Source organism: Carassius gibelio, chromosome A14 (genome assembly GCF_023724105.1).
Source record: "Carassius gibelio isolate Cgi1373 ecotype wild population from Czech Republic chromosome A14, carGib1.2-hapl.c, whole genome shotgun sequence".
In the NCBI taxonomy this organism is placed as follows: Eukaryota; Metazoa; Chordata; class Actinopteri; order Cypriniformes; family Cyprinidae; genus Carassius; species Carassius gibelio.
In genome coordinates, this window is record NC_068384.1 from 15,710,349 (window position 1) to 15,725,990 (window position 15,642).

Genomic DNA, 15,642 nt, shown 5'->3' on the forward strand with positions numbered 1-15,642 from the left:
GAGAGAATAAAAAGACGGAGAAAATCATTACTGTAAACAACAAAAGTGATTTTATTGTCAAATCGGAATGTGCTTTAATGTGTCTGTCCACTAGAGGGAGGTCATATACAGCAAATACAGTATGACTCAAACCTAACCCTTTCTGTTTTGATTGCTTTTACAACCACACGTCAGATTATGTATCATTATATTTAGAATGTATCATTTAAATATACAGTGGAGTCCAAAAAATTAATAGCATTATTTGTTGTCGTGTGTGTGTGTGTGTGTGTGTGTGTGTGTGTGTGTGTGTGTGTGTGTGTGAGAGAGAGAGAGCGAGAGAGAGAGAGAGAAATACAACAATACGAAACACATACTAGAACAATTTGACAATTTCATATCAATTTGAATGAAAAGTTACAATGAAAAACTTAAATAATAATAAATATTCAAGCAAGTTATATCATAATGTTTCTAAAATATAAATACAATTTAACAAAAAATGTTGTTTTCAGAGTGATCTCAGAATTTTGGACTGAGAATTGTATTATTTAATGAGTATATCATACATCATTATATAATAAAATTCACAAAATTGTTTTCTTAAACTATGTTGATTCAGATCTGTTTGTCTTTTATTCATTGTTTCATTTTGCTGGTACTTAGTCAATGTCAGTACGTGAAGTTCTTATTATCTCTCTCTCTCCGTGCTTGGTACTGTAAATATAAGGGTCATGACCAACATTATCTCTCACAACTGAGTGAAACATTGAATTAACTCTCTTACTCTATATTTATGTGCAGTCTTCAGCGGTTTTAGCAAACGTCTCAACTTATTATGCAGAAATGATACATTTTTACAATAGATTTAGAAGTCTCTAGAACATCTAAGGGGTTGTTTTGCTCTTATAAACAAAACAGGCCTGTTACTCCTCAAGCCCATGTACCCTGATCTTCCCCTGAATGTGATGAAACAGCATTGGCATGTCTGTCACACATTACCAAGACATGTATGTTTGCTGTGTTTTCCTTGTTTTTAAGTCCATTGTCAGCTTCGGTTTTATTATTGTTCCATAAGCACCTCTACTCTATTTCTGTAAAGAGTGATGTGGTGTATATGTTTCATATTAACATTCAAGCTCTCTGCTTCTAGCCTTCCATGTTACTTTTTCAAGAAAGCATCAGTGCTGCTGGTATTTCCCCTGCAGGACATACTGACCTCAGAGCTGAGGAATGAACCAATTTACTAAGAAACAATACTGCTCGCCAACCTCTCTATAGCAACTTATAGGAAACTTACATAACACCCTCAAATTTAAGCATCACAATTAAAGCAATTTGTATGATTATTAATTAAATTAAATAACAAAATAATATATTTATTTGTTTTATTAGGTTGACCATTCATCTTCCTTTCCCTAGACAAAATTAATAATATATATATATATATATATATATATATATATATATATATATATATATATATATATATATATATATATATATATATATATATTTTTTTTTTTTTTTTTTTTTTTTTTTTTTTTTTTTTTTTTTTGATGTATAACAAATAAACCACGGAAAAAAAATTTAGCTGAGGCGAGTCTAAAATGTATAGTGGTCCAAAGAAGACATACACCATGAAAAATATAGTTTACAGTAGCATCTGAATTTGTTATCATAGCCAGTATATCCAAACTGAAACCCAACCGACTTCATCTGGTAAATTATTATATTGGCAAACTTTTTAAAATAATTGTATTAATGGCAGCAAGTGTAGAGCAATGTGTTCCTGGGTTTCACAAATATGTTTTCCATTATTTCATCACCCTCCTCCACTAAAAATGTCAGAAATATTTCATGATTTCCTGTAGCAGAGGAACTGAAAGCGGTGGACTGAATGTGCCTGTGCCAGCAGCTGTACTGCAGAAAAAGCACTACATGAAGTGGTAATATCAGCTGACCCTTCCTCCAGAAAGTGAGATCACAGACAGGCTACTTAAGCTCATTTGCTGTCTGACTGGAGCTGTTTTTATTATCTTCTTCTAGATCAGACTGTGTACAAAGAAATCATATAGGATTGTCATCTATCAATTAAATGCAAATTATTTGTTCTGTTTTGTTCTGCTAGCATTATGAAATACCGTCCCTGCCCCTGGAAATGAAGATATCATGGCAACGTAGACTGTTGGTAAATTTGGATACTGAGCTCAGCAGCATTTCTGAAAATTAGGATGACTCACTGTTTGTGTTTCTTACAATGCCAGCGTACAGGATCTGGCTTGAGACTAGATCCAAGATTTTCCATAATTTCACTAGCTTTCTCAGTATCAGTTACATCTATATTGCAACACTAACACAAACAACAAACACGGAAAAAGTACATCTTGACATATACCATTGGCACAATACTGTACTCAGTTTGTACCTGAGTTTACTCAATTGGTTTATGAAAAATATTTCCCTGATAAGGATTAAAGGATTAAGAAGAATATAATAAATGTCAGATAGTTCAATACATCTTATTCTGGTCTAGTCCGAGGTCCCCGTCTACATTCACCAAGAAAATCCAACAAAAAAATAAAAATAAATAATACATAGCCTACCTGGTCATCATGTTGCAGATACACCATGTTTTCGAAGGTATTCCTAATGTGTGGACATTGAGTCAGTCAAGTTGACCTTTGACTCTTTACCCATAATTGGTCCTTCACTTGGCACTCCATGTTTGTGTTCATGGATCATTTTCCATCAATACAGATGATTAAATAAATCCAAATTGAATGGTAATATTAACCCAATTTACCATCCTTCAACCACTGTGAAATTCCACTGGCCATTAGATGGCTTTTACAGTTTAAAGGGGTCATAAGATGCTAATACTATACATTATTGTAGGTCCTCTATGCCCCGCCTCTCTCAAACACATCGTTTTCTACAAAGTCTCTCCTTCTGACAAGAGCAAACAGCTCTGATTGGCCAACTGACCCACTGCAGTGTGATTGAAGCACTCCTGGCAAATGTATCGCCATGGCTGCTTTAAAACTAACTGCAGTTACTGAAACCACGCCTTTCTTTCCATTAATATGTGAACGGCCCCCTTAAAGGGTTACTCCATCAAAAATGAAAACTTTGTCATTATTCACTTATCCCCATGTCGTTCCAAACTGGTAAAAGCTTAGTTCGTCTTTTGAACACAGTTTAAGATATTTTGGATGAAAACCTGGAAGCTTGAGACTGTCCCATAGACTGCCAAATAAATAACAGTGTCAAGGTCCAGGAAAGTATGAAAAGCATTGTCAGAATAGTTCATCTGCCTTCAGTGATTCAAACGTAATGTTATGACGCGACGACAATATTTTTTGTACACAAAGAAATCAAAAATTGTTGGATAAAGTCATTATTTTAGTTTTTTTTTCCTGTTCAAAAAGTATTGTCGTCGCTTCATAACGTAACAGTTGAACCACTGATGGCAGATGGACTATTCTGACGATTAGGGCTGGCATAAACGATTATTTTTTAAACGATTAATCTAGCGATTATTTTTTCGATGCATCGATTAATCTAACGATTAATTTTTCCAGACCGATTCGATTTCGATTATCACCCCATTAATTGACTACTAACAATTTATACATGTTGATTTACATATCTGAATGAAAAAAAACACGAATTCCTTAACATTGCAATATATGTTTATTGCTCTTAAAATTACAAAATAAAACACTGACTAAGAATGCATTACTTTGCACTTGTATAGAGATAGCATTCAATAAAACCTTAAAGCCTTGAAAACACATAGCTTACTGAAACAAGCTTACTGAAAAAAAGTTCTTCTTTCAGATGAAAATAACAACAACTTTATGTCTAGCATTCAATAAAAAAGGTCACCAAAAATACTTGTTTAGATCAATTGAAAGAATACAGTAACCAATGTAAACATGAGGGCTTTAAGCTAATACAGAGAGTGCTTTTCCAAAAAAAAAAAATCATAATAATAATAATAAAAAATAAACAGTGGGAGCCAGCAGCCTGTCATGGAGAAAAAAAAAATCTCGGAATGCTCCACGTGAAACTTTGGTGTTCCGCCCTTTTTCAGTCGTGTCTTGTGATTTTGGTTAATATGCACGAGGGAGAGAGAGAGAGAGAGAGAGAGAGAGAGAGAGAGAGCTCAAGACAGCGCTCGTGTAGTTTGTGCGCGTGAAACTGTGAGTGCACGAGCGTGCGTGAAACTTTGGTGTTCCGCCCTTTTTCAGTCGTGTCTTGTGATTTTGGTTAATATGCACGAGGGAGAGAGAGAGAGAGAGAGAGAGAGAGAGAGCTCAAGACAGCGCTCCTGTAGTTTGTGCGCGTGAAACTGTGAGTGCACGAGCGTGCGTGAAACTTTGGTGTTTCGCCCTTTTTCTATCGTGTTTAAAGATTTTGATTAATATGCACAAGGGAAAGAGAGAGCAAGAAGCGCTCGTGTTGTTTGAAGACTGTGAGTGCGCGCCCAGCCGGGGCTCTCTCTCGCCCTGTCAGTCATTCTATTCTACATCACTCACCGATCAAATAAGGCTTTGACATCCGCCAAAAAAAAAGATCAATGCAGAAAAACCCCTGGATTGGATATATAAGGTTGGACAGAATGTTGATCCGGCCATCGCGTATATACAGCGCACATAAGGTAAACGTTTTGCAAACGTTTTTTAGAGAAATAAAAAACAGGTCGACAAATCGATCCACGTATTTTTTGCGTCGACATCATCGATGACCTCGACGTGTTGTCCCAGCCCTACTGATGATGCTTTTCATACTTTCCTGGACCTGTTTTCTCCCTGTTTTAATCCAAGATATCTTAAATTGTGTTTCGAAGATGAACAGGGCTTTGACGGGTTTGAAACAACATGGGTTTAAGTGATTAATGACAGCATTTTCATTTTTGGGTGGAGTATCCCTTTAACTCTGATAAAGAATATCTCTTTGGGTTTGAGACTTTAGTCTTTGCAACTTTAAAGATCTTATATCTTCATCTATCTATCTTTCTATCTATCTATCTATCTATCTATCTATCTATCATTTATATACGTGTGTGTGTGTAATAAAACATCAGAATTGAGTGGTGGTATAATTATATATATATAATTTATTTTATTTTTTATTTTCTTTGCAGATTATGGTCCTTTTTTGCATTCAGAGATTTTATATCGCAAAACACGGGTGCTTATTTCATCCCATCAACTCTATCCAAATAAATAATTCCCAATGGAGTGAAAATGAAACAGGAATGTGCCAAGTGTTGTAATATCCCATGACTGCATGCGATTTTGTCATTTATGGCCATTATAAAGCAAACAAAGTGTCATATTTGCCCAAACACCAGTAGAAGAGATAGGTTTCATCCCTGTGTTGTTTTAATGGCACTCGTTAGTCAGCAGATGTTTGCAGTTATGCGGTTTAAGAGCTGTTTTGGGCTCCACGTGTTGATCCAGCCCGAGTGAAATTGTGCAGCAGACTGGATGACCGACAGTAACCCCGGCGCTCAGAGCAGATGCGCTTATAAAAACCTTCAGATGCTCCTCACGCGAGAGTCTGGAAGGACGAATATACATCTGATTCATTGGGATTACAGCGAATGTCCATCAAAGGTCATCAGCGTCTGGTAAGATACATTTATGCTTCGTTTTCTTGAACATCGTTAATTTGTTTTTATAGAAAATGAACGACAGACGCAGCGTTTCAGGTGGCGTATTATTGAAACCAATACAGATACCATAACAATAACTTAGCGGTTATGACGAAAGTAAAAGTTGTCAAAGGAAATCTTTGAATGGAAGTTCATTCCACTGGCACCACGTTTTTTTTTTTTTTTTTTTTTTTGTTGTTTTTTTTTAAGTAAAACTTCAAATGAAATTGTGCAACACACAGTTGTTATTTAACTGACAAACATCTGTAAAGCCTCTGAAATAAAATGTAAGTTATTTATTTTTTTTAAGCAAAAATCACACCAAATAGCAAAAGATGACAACGTGTGATTCTTTATCGACGGGCAGAAAGATCAGAAGTCCTGGATGAGAACAGCAACATTGAACAATAAACCAGACAGACGAAGGTTCAGTTCTTAATGTGTTAAAATAATAATAAATAAATAAATAAACACACACTGTAAAAACAAAGTAAGTTAAATCAAAGTGATGACAAGTCCACTGCTTGCAGTAAAAGTTAACTTCGCTTTTGACTACTTCAGGATGGATTACAGAAATTTGAGTATAAACCATGCAATCAAGTAGAAATGAAAACTGAGCCAAGCTAAATAGGTGGAAATGGATGTTAAAAAAGGAAACATTTTGTATACTTAATGTATAGACCTACCTATTTTTTAGCACCTGTGTCTATAACAGTGGAAGACATATCGTGCAAGTAGCTGGGAAAGAAAAGCAGTGACGTCTGAATTCTCACAGAGTATCATACAGCCTCAAGCGTTTCAGTTGAACACAATGGGAAACGCCTGGAATTAAGTTAATAACCAGAAGAATGATTTAAATATAAAAATGCATAGAAAGCTGCACGGGTACAGTCATGTCCTCTCCTGATCTGTGCATGTTGATATAGAATAACCTAAACCAGTGGCTCCCCAACCTGTCCTGGAGGACCCCCTGCCCTGCACATTCTGTATGTCTCTCTAATCAGTTACCCAATTTAGTTTTTGCAGTCTCTACTAACGGGCTGATGAGTGGAATCATATGTGTTAGATATGGGAAACACACAAAAGATGCAGGACAGTGGGGCCTCCAGGACAGGTTTGGGAAGCACTGACCTAAACATTCCCAAAAGTCACTGGGTGCTGGGGGTCTGTAAGGGTGATGAAGGGTGCGGGTATATATATGTAATTCCAAACACTGTCAATTATTTATTTTCGGCTTTATTTTTTTGACTTTTCACATATTTTTATATGAAACTTCGTCTATCATCCATACTTATAAAAAAAAAAAAATACAAAGAAAGAAAAAAATTCACTGTAAGTCACTTTGGATAAAAGCGTCTTCCAAATGCATAAATGTAAATGTAAAATAATATTGCTGTGTATTCCAGAGATATTTATGAGATTTTATTTATTTATTTATTTATATTTTACCTTTGGATTGAGGTGATTAACCCTATAAAACCTGTTGTATCATATTTAATGCTTGTTGATCATTTTAAGGACTCTATCAGCATGATCAAATTTTTGCTAAAAAAACAAAAAAAACAAAAACCCTGTTGTACAAAACTACATCTGATTGACAGTTTAGCAAGTAAAAGTCCTTTTAGAATAGGTTATAAAAACTCCATAAAATGTTTTATAGTATTCTTCCAGATGTCAGGTTTTACAGGTTTAAGTTTTGTATCCATCCAAGCTCATCACAAACCTGATCATTTCTGTTTTGGGCTACCTGATTAAATCACTGACAGGGTCAGACAGTGAGAACAATGAAGATCACTCAAGAATGTCTGGACCTTTTCAGATTTGAATAGCGTCGTTAACATAGAGCAAGGACACAGATTCTCTCCCTGACTTCCAGCAAATCTGTGCATTTTAAATGAAGCTCTTTGATCAAACATGGCTGTTAAGAGTGAAGCTACCTACCCCGGAGACCCTAATGGCCCGTTAAATTCCTTGCTTGATGGAACTCTGACACTACAAGGTCCACCACTTTCAGGAATTCTAAGAAAAAAGAAAGGCTGGCCTTCCCTAAAACGGGGCAGGAGAGGAGAGATGAGAAGGGAAGACGTGAGAGAGCAACAGAGATTCAGATAGCAGGGTTGCACTTTGTCCTGGACTATTGAGCTGTTATGTTGGTCGCTGCTGGATGCCTTTTTTTAACCCGCGTGTCTCCATTGTGTGATTGCAGTTGAGAGCTGAGAGTGAAAAGGGACCCGAGTGAAGATGTCTATCTCCACTCAGCTGGGTCTGCTGCTGTGGAAGAACTTCACCTACAGAAGGAGACAAACGGTAAGGACAGCAGATTCAGTATCAAAAATCATTTAATGCAAACGTCACACATTATGGTTTGCTAAAAAGTAAAGTCAAATTTGTAACTGTTATAACTCATTTAAACTCATACTTCTTTTTCCAGATCAACATTATGCATCTGGAGATGATTTCAGATGTAATTTGAGTCATTTTTTATTAAAATGTATCCGTTCTTTATTCCTTATAATACAGTTCTAGAATCTTGAGCTGTTTACTTTCCAAAACAGCGCATATATTTAATAATTTTAAAATCTTTTCAATACTGAATGCTGTTATAGTATGATTTTCAGGTAAATGTACATGCAAACTGTATTAATGTGGTGCTCCTATCAGCAAAAGTGATGCAAATGTAGACAGACATTGAATTCAAATCGCCACCTCCTCAAAACCATTACAAAAAGCACACTGGTTGTACTATACTATAACATTTTGATGTATTAAATGGTACTGAAGTGTGTGCATTTAAAAGGTACTTCCAAGATGATTTAAAACATGGTTGTTTCATAGTAAATGTCAGAATAACATGGTAGAACCTGGTACTTTTAAAATCTTGCATGAGAAAGTGCTTTAATTTGATTTTGTATTGTTTAATGGTTTAAAACAGTTCAATATTGATGCGCTTGCAATTTTCTTTGGTTTAAAATATATAAGCATAACCCACAAAAGTGCTAAATGGAGAATGAGTGGTCAGACTGGGTCTATATAGACAGGCCATGTTCCCAGTGGATGATCCTGTCTGCTGTTCTACTATATCTGGAGCGCCTGATCGATCCCCTGTCATGTATTGATAATAAATGTTGTTAATAAAAAACTGCCCTTGATGACATTACACACCAGCTCATACCTTAGACATTAGAGGCTTGAGAGCTTTTTTCAGAGAGCTCTATTAGTCATGTTTCACCAGGGCCAAAGATGGTCTCCAGTGTCTGCACTTTACAGAAAATGCTGACTGTTTTTGTCCTTGTGTGTTTGACTTGTGCAGCTCCAACTGCTGACGGAGATTGTGTGGCCTCTCTTTATTTTCTTCATCCTGATCACTGTGAGGTTGAACTACCCGCCTTATGAGCAACATGAATGTAAGTACACTCCTCAGTTTTGTACCTGTGAAAAGAAAGAAAAAAAAAAGCATTTTAGAAGTAATGGTGTTGTGAGCATTTATCCTGTTTTGTTATATTAGATTCCTGACATGGCATTGGAAAACTAACATTGGCTTTCACGTGTTGTATGCAAAAACACTTTTGCAATGCAACCTGTGCTTATAAATTGCATTGCATAACCTAAATACATGGTGCACACGGGGCGAAAATGCACGTTTTTTTTAATGGTGTATCATTATCAGATGTGTCAAACTTGCAGGGTGTTTATGAGTTCTCACTGATAACTTAAGTAATCTGTGCTGTGTCAGTCACAGTTGATGTATAGAAAGATAGGGTATCAGGAGCATGCTGGGATTTAAATAGTGCCCTATAGAAAAAAGTGAGCGCCATATTTGCATTTAAGAGTGCAAACAAACACAACATTGTCTACATTTTAATATTAGCTACTATTTGATAGTAAAGTGACTTTGATGGCTGCATTTATTAACTGGTTTGTTCAGTGTATCATTATGTCTTGTTTTATAGCACCTGAGTTTTTATCATGCTTGATTGGCTTTCTAATTGATAAAAGTTTTAAATAAAAAGATGTCACAGTGCCCCGAGTAATGCTACTCGTGCAAAGCTGTAAACTAGCCAGGAATTTAAAACCCAATCCCTAACTAGTGGCCTTTGAAAAGACATAATACATTAAATGTTGTACCATAATAGATAGATTACTTTCTGTTCTTCTTTGTGGAACGGTGAGCCTTGGTCATGAGGGCTTGTTGACGTGCAGATGTGTCCGTTTGGAAATGGGGGCTCCTGTGCAGAATTTCACTTCTCCCCAAGTCTGGAGTGTGCTGATGGACAAACAGATTTGTCATATGCACGTACAGTCAAGGTGCAACCTCTCTTGCTGAAGTGATTAAATGGACAGAAAGAACGATGTCCAACATGTTGGTTATAATCAAGATTAAGACTCAGAATCCAGCATTTTTAAGTCCCTTAAAGATTCCATAAAGATTATGCGGATGAATAAAAAAATAGACCTAAAATATATGTATATATAACAAATGATCAATTATTTGAAATTAAATAAATGTATGTGGAATTGAACAAATAGCTCCTGGATTGATTACTTAATACTTTAAGTATTATCTTATCTTTGCTGTGCTCAGCAGTGGAGCAGTTGGCAGTCTTAAGGTTGACTGATAGCGGACCGACATATTTGACTCATTACAGAAATAACAGTGAGTCTGTGGGGGAACATAGGTCACATATTCCGCTTAGGTAATCACTCGATAAGGTCCCTTCATAGAGTACACATCCTCCAGGGATGGAGAGTTAGATGATTGCTGATGTTTTTTAGGTCCGTGGGAAGATAAGGCAGTCTAAGGGTACGTGACATTTATCTGTACTGTATATTGGGGATGTGCCGCAGCACAGGTATATACATGTACACAGACGGAAAATCTCATCTGGCACATCATGTCCATGTGTCAATTTTATCGTGTACACTTTCTTCTCTTCTGCTTTCGAAGAAAGCCTTAATGTAGAGACACTCTTTTCAACCCTCTTCATTTTCTCTCCTTTTATTTATTACAGGTCACTTTCCCAACAAAGCCATGCCCTCAGCAGGCACCCTGCCCTGGATCCAGGGCATCGTCTGCAATGCCAACAATCCCTGCTTCCGACACCCAACCCCTGGGGAATCTCCAGGAATCGTTGGAAACTTTAATGATTCCATGTAAGTTGTTGCCTACAGCTGGAGATTTCGAAATAACTCTGAAATGTGGCCAATTATATGTTATATAAGTCACTAAGTGCAATTTGTTAGTAATTTTGATTTCTTCTTCAGAATCTCACGTCTGTTTTCTGATGCCAAGAAAATCTTACTGTACAGTCAAAATGACAAAAGCTTAGACGGATTCAAGGAGCTAATCGGTGCACTAAAAGTCATGCAAAATAACACAGCTGGTGAGTACAGTCGAATTAACTGAAACATCAAGTTTTCTTAAAGAAATAGCAATATCCTCTTGTGTTTCCAAACATCAAATGCTTTTTCATTCAAACATTTTTTTCCATAAAGTGAAATCATAAGTGACTAAGCTCAGACAAAAAACATTATAAGTGATCCATATCACTAAGGTCTCCTAAAGCCACATTATAACTTATGATTTCAATTTATATTCAAACTTCGGAGTTAAGAAACCAATAAGAACATAAACATGATTAACTTGACATTTTCATCAAGTTTGAATATGCAAATGACCAAATGAGACCAAGTGAGCCCTGCAGCGTAGTTTTTTCTAGTAATAAATGACTTAAATATTTAAATTTTAGCTTGTTCCTTTTCACGTTCCACCAAGCAAAAAGAGTCATGTGGGTTTGCAATTACATAAGAGTGCATAAATGGCATGTTTTTTTTGTTTTGTTTTCTTTGGCTGAACTGTGTCATGTTTTGTGCCCTTTTCAGCAATTGTAATATTCCAAAGCAAACACTACACATAACATAAATGGACTCATTCTAATTACCAGTTAATCCCTAACTGAATACATAACTAAAAGGTTAATACCTGTCAGTCTGTGAGGATTTGATGGGAAAGTGACATTTTTTGACTGGCAGAGGAGGAGGTGGGTGGCTGAATGACGGATCAAGCCTTTCATACAAGCCATGGCAAGTCACTTTCAGGCCCAGTGTGGGTGTAAATATGCACACACATCCCAAAAGCCAGTCCTCTGGCATTACCTGCCCTATTCATTTAGTGTCTTCCCGTTCATGGACTTCTATTCTCACGCTTTAATTGCAATTCTCTGCCTAATGGAGAAAAGTTTGTTGTACCTAAATACACAGTTAACTATAAGCATTCCTGTTGCTTTAAATATAGGTTCAGAAAATGTCCACCTGTTAAAAATTAAAGCTTCATTATCGTGTCTCACACTGTCGTGCATGACAATAGGAATGCTTTGAACCCGCCATCCACTCACTGTGGGGCTTATCGTGGCATCCGCTTGCTGCCATCTCATTCATTTCTGTCGTTATTCTCCTCTTTTGATTAAAACTAATGGTAACAGACATGAAAGAATTGAGTTCTTTGGGTTTAGGTTATAGTTATCGCTTGAACCCATTCACATCTACATCATTTGCTGTCATTAGCTGTGATGTTAAATTCACAAAGAGCTTTAAAAAGCTGCTTTACGTTATCCTCATAGTGGTACACAATGTTGAAAACATTCATGCAGAAAAATATGATGCTAATAAGAATAATGTAATAGGTGTAATAGATTTCTCTTTGGTAAATGAGTGTTTATTTGAGCATATGACTTTTGTATTCATCTAGCTGTTCTGAATGGCGACCGCTTAGATGGTTTGTGCACTGAATAATGGTGTAATGGCTTCTTCATCACAGGAAGAATTTCCATTTTAAAATATATTAAAATAGTAAAGAGTAATATTTTTTATCAAATAAATACAGTCTTGGTGAGCATAAGTATCTTTTAAAGACATAAAAAAAATCTTACCAACCTCAAACTTCTGAATGTCAGTGTAAATTTCAAGCCATAAGATGAAACTGTCTGAGAACTGGATTACGTATACGTATCTTGATTTCACCATGGCTCATTTAGACCTTCACATTTTAAGCTTGCATATACCTGCCCTGTCTAAAAAAACACCTAACAGATGTAATTGGCCATGACTTTTCAGAAGATCCTTGCACATGTCTTTTCAGACCCCATTTTTCTCCCCTATTTCTTCCCCTTTACTCTCTTTTGAAAATAATTATTACTGGGGAAGTGATTGAATAGTTCAGGAAACCCCTCTCTAATGGACACACTTCCAGGCTTTGTTTTCCTGAACAGCACAGATGGAAGTCCTGGAGACAGTTGGGCTGCTCTGGGTGAGGGTAATCGAAGGTAGTTGTTCGATACTGTAGCTGTGAATGATTACACTTTCCATGACTTAAGACGTATGGATTGGAGAAAGAGGCTAGCCTACTGTCTAGCAACATTAGAGATGTCCCCAAATTTACAGACTTAACCCCACTTTCATCACTTTCATTTCATCAAAAAAAAGGGGATCTGAAAAACTTTCAATTTGACCAGACTTTGAATTTCAGCAGATCCATCTCCACATTTGAGGTTTATTGTTTCAAATGTGAATCACCATATTCATCAGATAATGTAAAAAAATGTAGGACTTAAGGAATTACATTATCATTCAAAAGTTTCAGGTCTTTTTTTTATTAAGGTTTTATTTTATTTAAAATAATACAATAAAAACAGTCATTTGGTGTAATATTGTTACTATTTAAAACAGCTGCTTTCTATTTTAATCGAATTTAAAATGTAATTTATTCATGTGATGACAAAGTTGAATTTTCAGTCTCATTACTCCAGTCTTCAGTGTCACATGATCCTTCAGAATTGCTGCTCATGAAACATTTCTTATTATTAATGTTGAAAGCCGTTTCTGTGAAGAACAGAAAGTTTAAATGAACACCATTTACTTGAAATTAAAATAATTTGTAACAATGTCCATTTTTTGATGAGTTAATATGTCTTTTTGCTAAATAAAAGTATTAATTTCTTAAAAACAAAACAAAACCTTCGAACTATTGAATGATAGTGTAATGCCACAGATTTAAGGAAGGAAGGGGAGTCTTATGCGAGACTGACTAATTTCTCTGGATTAGATTTCAGAACATTTAGACAACTAGACTCGTGTACATTGTTTGTGGAATCACACGATGGATCAGACGATGTTTCTTTCCACACCCAGGGAACCGCTCTAGCTGGCCTGCTCAGACATGCACTTGAAAGAGGAAAGAAATTGCAGGAGATCACACGAGTATGTAGTTAACACTCACAAAGGCTCCACAGCTGAATGAACAGCGCTGAAATTCCGCATGAGAGCGCATGCACTGCGAAGAAAAGTTTGCGGTTTTGTAAAAATGTGAAGTGAATGTAAAGTAATGAAAAAATGTGGGTCTGTTTCCAAAAACATTAATCCTGAAACACGGGTGCAGGTCTCCTTAAATTAAAAGTCTGGTCAAATTGCTGAAATGCGGTAACTATAGCCATTGTATGGTGGTTTTGTAAAGCACTTAACATGCACACACTAAAGTGGTCTGTTTGTCCCTAGGTTTCAAGCTGAAGGACTTCCTGCATGAAAATGAAACCCTTTCTACGTTCCTCCAACAAAACGCCTCCTTTTCCCATAATTATGTACAGAATGTGCTGGACGCGGATGTAAATCTTGAAAAGGTAAGAATGGAAAAACATAATTTTATAGCATAAATGTGAACATGACTATTGTAATTAGCTGTATAGAGTTTGTAAGGCATATTCAATGTTTCTAGGTTGGTTTTGATAGTTTACCTCCACACATACTGTGAGATTGCCCCTAGGAACCAGCATGCAACTTGATTTTTGTTTGTAAATCAACAGCTGTTAGCTGTGAGACATCCCCTCAGGGCATTACGCAATCTACTGTCCTCCTAAGTGACCATTGGCAGCCTAATTTTACCCTAATGTACCCTCGCAATGTGTACTCAAGACATCTAGGCTGAGTGCCTTATATTGTCCTTGTCCTGATAACAAACTCACGGGTCATATGAACAGCTCTGTCCCTTTCTATCTCCGAAACCCCTCACCTTTTATCTGCTCTCACATCTACCGCTTATCACCAATGCTCCTCGTGTTTTAGGTGCTGATCAAAGGTTTTGGCGTCCATCTGAGGGACATGTGCAGCTCCACCACACTTGAGGATTTTGTGAGCATATCAGACGAAAGGGTGGCAAGATTCACCCAGGACCTTATCTGCAGCTCTCCCAATAGCTGGCTAGACCAGGCCGAGAGACACTTCAAGTCCAACTTGGATTTCCTCAAACCTGTTAGGGTAAGAAAAATGGTACAGTGAATCAAAATAAACAGATTTGATACACGTGGTTTCAATTTCTAAATTTTTATTATCATTATCATATTTATTTCAACATTACATTTCCTTTTCTGTATTTTGAAATGGTCATTTTCTCAGGGTTAAAACAATAACATCGTTAACTTAGACATTAAAATACCTTAATCACATAATCACAATTTAGAGTAATTACCAAAAAAAAAAAAAAGGCACAACATTTATTTTATTTTTTATTAGTCAAGAAAATAATTTCACAGTGCACAAAATCCTAATGGTCCTAAAAGAGACTTAATTTCTTTATGCAAAATATAATTTTCATATTTTTACATTCTACCATTTGGCACCATCACTACACTTTTGATAAGGGTGTCCAGATTATACATAATTTGTTTTGTGTACTTCTGCGTCAAACCTTCACCCAGGTTAGGTAGACGCACTTCTCAGGGTGAGATCATCTTATCTACTAAGGCAGTGCAATAGTGTCCTCCCCTCCTCCAATACTTTTGCTGAGTTGTTAAAAACAGAACCAGGTGACTTTTATCATTTGCATGCACTGACACAAACAACAATCAGCTAAAAGAAAAAAATGAAAAAGAGCAAGCTGGCTGGTTATGAAGAGCGTTGGAGGATGCATGTCATTGCATGTTGCCCTAAACACCTACCTTAGTATATACTGT

At 36.3% G+C, this 15,642-nt stretch overlaps 1 protein-coding gene across 2 annotated transcripts in view; it reads left to right on the top strand.

Moving 5' to 3' along the window:
• Positions 1–5,485: 5,485 nt before the first annotated feature.
• Positions 5,486–15,642, top strand: part of LOC128027637 (phospholipid-transporting ATPase ABCA1) — a 30,398-nt gene continuing 20,241 nt past the window's right edge. The window contains exons 1-7 of one of the 2 annotated variants that reach the window (XM_052615407.1): positions 5,486–5,620; positions 7,851–7,951; positions 8,955–9,048; positions 10,654–10,795; positions 10,907–11,025; positions 14,192–14,313; positions 14,756–14,947. In XM_052615407.1, the coding sequence (XP_052471367.1) occupies positions 7,886–7,951; positions 8,955–9,048; positions 10,654–10,795; positions 10,907–11,025; positions 14,192–14,313; positions 14,756–14,947 (735 nt within the window). In that variant the 5' untranslated portion in view covers positions 5,486–5,620; positions 7,851–7,885. Of the gene's footprint in view, positions 5,621–7,568; positions 7,761–7,850; positions 7,952–8,954; positions 9,049–10,653; positions 10,796–10,906; positions 11,026–14,191; positions 14,314–14,755; positions 14,948–15,642 lie in introns of those variants that run through there. The other variant, XM_052615408.1, reaches the window with a different exon arrangement.